Source organism: Babylonia areolata, chromosome 35, assembly GCF_041734735.1.
Source record: "Babylonia areolata isolate BAREFJ2019XMU chromosome 35, ASM4173473v1, whole genome shotgun sequence".
NCBI classification, from domain to species: domain Eukaryota; kingdom Metazoa; phylum Mollusca; class Gastropoda; order Neogastropoda; family Buccinidae; genus Babylonia; species Babylonia areolata.
The window spans coordinates 22,560,277-22,562,703 of NC_134910.1; the positions used below are offsets into that span (position 1 = coordinate 22,560,277).

General features: G+C 45.8%; 1 protein-coding gene across 1 annotated transcript; it reads left to right on the plus strand.

Moving 5' to 3' along the window:
* Window positions 1-469: 469 nt before the first annotated feature.
* Window positions 470-1,637, plus strand: LOC143278020 (uncharacterized). Its single transcript, XM_076583031.1, has one exon. The coding sequence runs from the start codon at window positions 750-752 to the stop codon at window positions 1,635-1,637; it is 888 nt and encodes a 295-aa protein (XP_076439146.1). The 5' UTR covers window positions 470-749.
* Window positions 1,638-2,427: the final 790 nt, after the last annotated feature.

Here is a 2,427-nt window from a genome sequence, read left to right on the forward strand (position 1 = left end):
TGGCCATTTCTACAACGCCGCCTTTTCTAGGTCAACGGGTCGACGAGTGCGTTCAGGAAGAAAACAGGTCAGCGAAGAGATAGACAGAGGTGCTTGCATGACAGTTGTTGACTTATTGTGCAGTGTGTTCTCATTCGGCATGTTGGTGTCGCTCGTGTGTGCATTTGGAAAAAATGTGAACATTGTTGCTGCATTCGAGAGAACATACACAAATGAGCTCGAAATGTTGCAAGGAACTAGGTCGAATGACGTAGATGTGTCAGGTGTCAACAATTCGTGTTGTTCGGCAGTGCACACCACAGAGATGGTTACCGTGTTGTGTGTGCTCAGCGCGTTTCACTCAGCGCGTAAACTGCTCCTCAGTGGCGATGTGGAGATGAACCCCTGGCCCCAACCACCACGAGCAAGACAATCAAGTGAAGAAGAACACAGAAGCAGCGACATCGGCTCAATGTGAAGAGAAACCCAGCGTGCAGTCAGACGTGACCAGAGAAATTCTCCAGGCCATCAAGCAGCAAACAGATCAACAAACGGCTCTAATCAGAGGGGACCTGGGAGACATCAAATCTGAACTGGACAAGGTGAAGCAACAATGTGTAAACATAAACACGCGCTGTGATAAGATAGAACAGGAATATCACCACCTGGCAGCAGCTGTGAGTGATGTGGCATCGGACATACAGTATTTACACAGTGAGGTAGCAGAGGGGCGGGAGGTAACAACCAGACTGACCACCACTGTGGACACCATGGAGCAGAAAATCAGCAAGATAGAATCTGAAATCGACAAACTTGAAGAATACTCGAGGAGGGAAAACCTGCGCTTCTTTGGGATTCCCCCACTTGGACAGAATGAGAACAATGACACGTGTGTCAGTGCTGTGGTGGATACATTGAACAGTGTTGAGAGAGGGGTGAAAAAGTGGACACCTGATGACATTGTGCGTGCTCACCGTATTGGACAGACCAGGGAAGGAAATCCTCGACCGATGATAGTAAGATTTGCCAGATGGAGAGACAAAATGACAATTATCACAGATAGAGACTTAAGAAACAAACTGACTGAGAAAGGTGTAAAAGTCGCCAACGATTTGACGCGAGCACAATCCAGCGTTGTTGCTCAGGCCAGACGAGAAGGCAAGAAGGCATACTTCAGGAAAGGAAAGTTGGTGATCGCTCCGTTGCCTCCTGATCCCAGAACGTATGCAGAAGCAGCATCAGTGGGCGTAGCAGACTGCAGTCCTGTTGCACACAGCACGGCAGCGGGTACACGGGGGTGCACGAACTCGGAAAGTCAAGGACGACGGGACTCGACCAATCACAGCGAAGGCTCCCTTCCTGGTGACGTCACAGATGTGACAGCGGGTGACCGGTATCGACACGGATTGGCTGACAGGACGACCCCCCGGCGTGATGACAGTGGTGTCCCCCAGCGTCAAGGCCAAGGTCAACAGCAGAGAGGCACAAAAAGGACACCCCGTGACGTCACACAACACAGCGGCAGCGCACGTGCAGCGACCACTGGCCCTGCGGCAAGCAGACAAGGCGGGCTACACGGTTATTTTAAGAACCAGCCCAGCAAGTCCCCAGCTGGTGTCAGTGACAGTGGCAGGACACTGCGTGACAGAAAGAAATAGGACAGGCTTGGCCATCCAAAGGAATGGACTTTTCTAAATTATAATGTTGAAAATTTGTATGGCAAACTGAATGATATACCGTTTGTTAACTACATCAGTTCCTTTGATTTCATTTGTCTTACTGAAACTTTTGTTGATTCAACATTCGATTATAGTGGCATTTTCACAGATCATTTAAAATTTGATGCTCCTGCTATTAAATTGTCTCATCATGGAAGAAACTCTGGGGGGGTTGTACTGATGGTTAACAAAAGGATTGAACAACATGTAAAAGAGATAAAAATGGACTGCAATAATACAATAGCAATTGAGATTGATAAAAGTGTGTTTGGTGTGGACAAAAATGTGATATTAATTGCATGTTATGTTGCCCCTGAGGGATCACCATTCTATAATCATACTGAGTTAAAAAATGGCATTCTTATATTAGAAGAAAATATGATACAGTGTATACATAAAGATGATAAGTATATAATGTTGTGTGGTGATTTGAATGCCAGAACAGGGTGTGAACAGGCAAGAGTGGAGAGCATGATGAACTATGTGCCAAGTTGTGATTCTGATGTGTCTGGTGAAGAGAGAACTGAACGGATCTCAAAGGACTCTGTCATTAATAAGTTTGGGAAATCTTTGTTGGATCTTGCTTTGATGTTTGATTTGTTGATTATAAATGGATCTTGTAATAATGACACCAGTGGGGATTTTACTTTTGTGTCACCACATGGAAATAGTGTCATCGACTACTTTCTTGTTTCAGAAAATTTATGTAAGCGTTGTGATTTGCAGATTG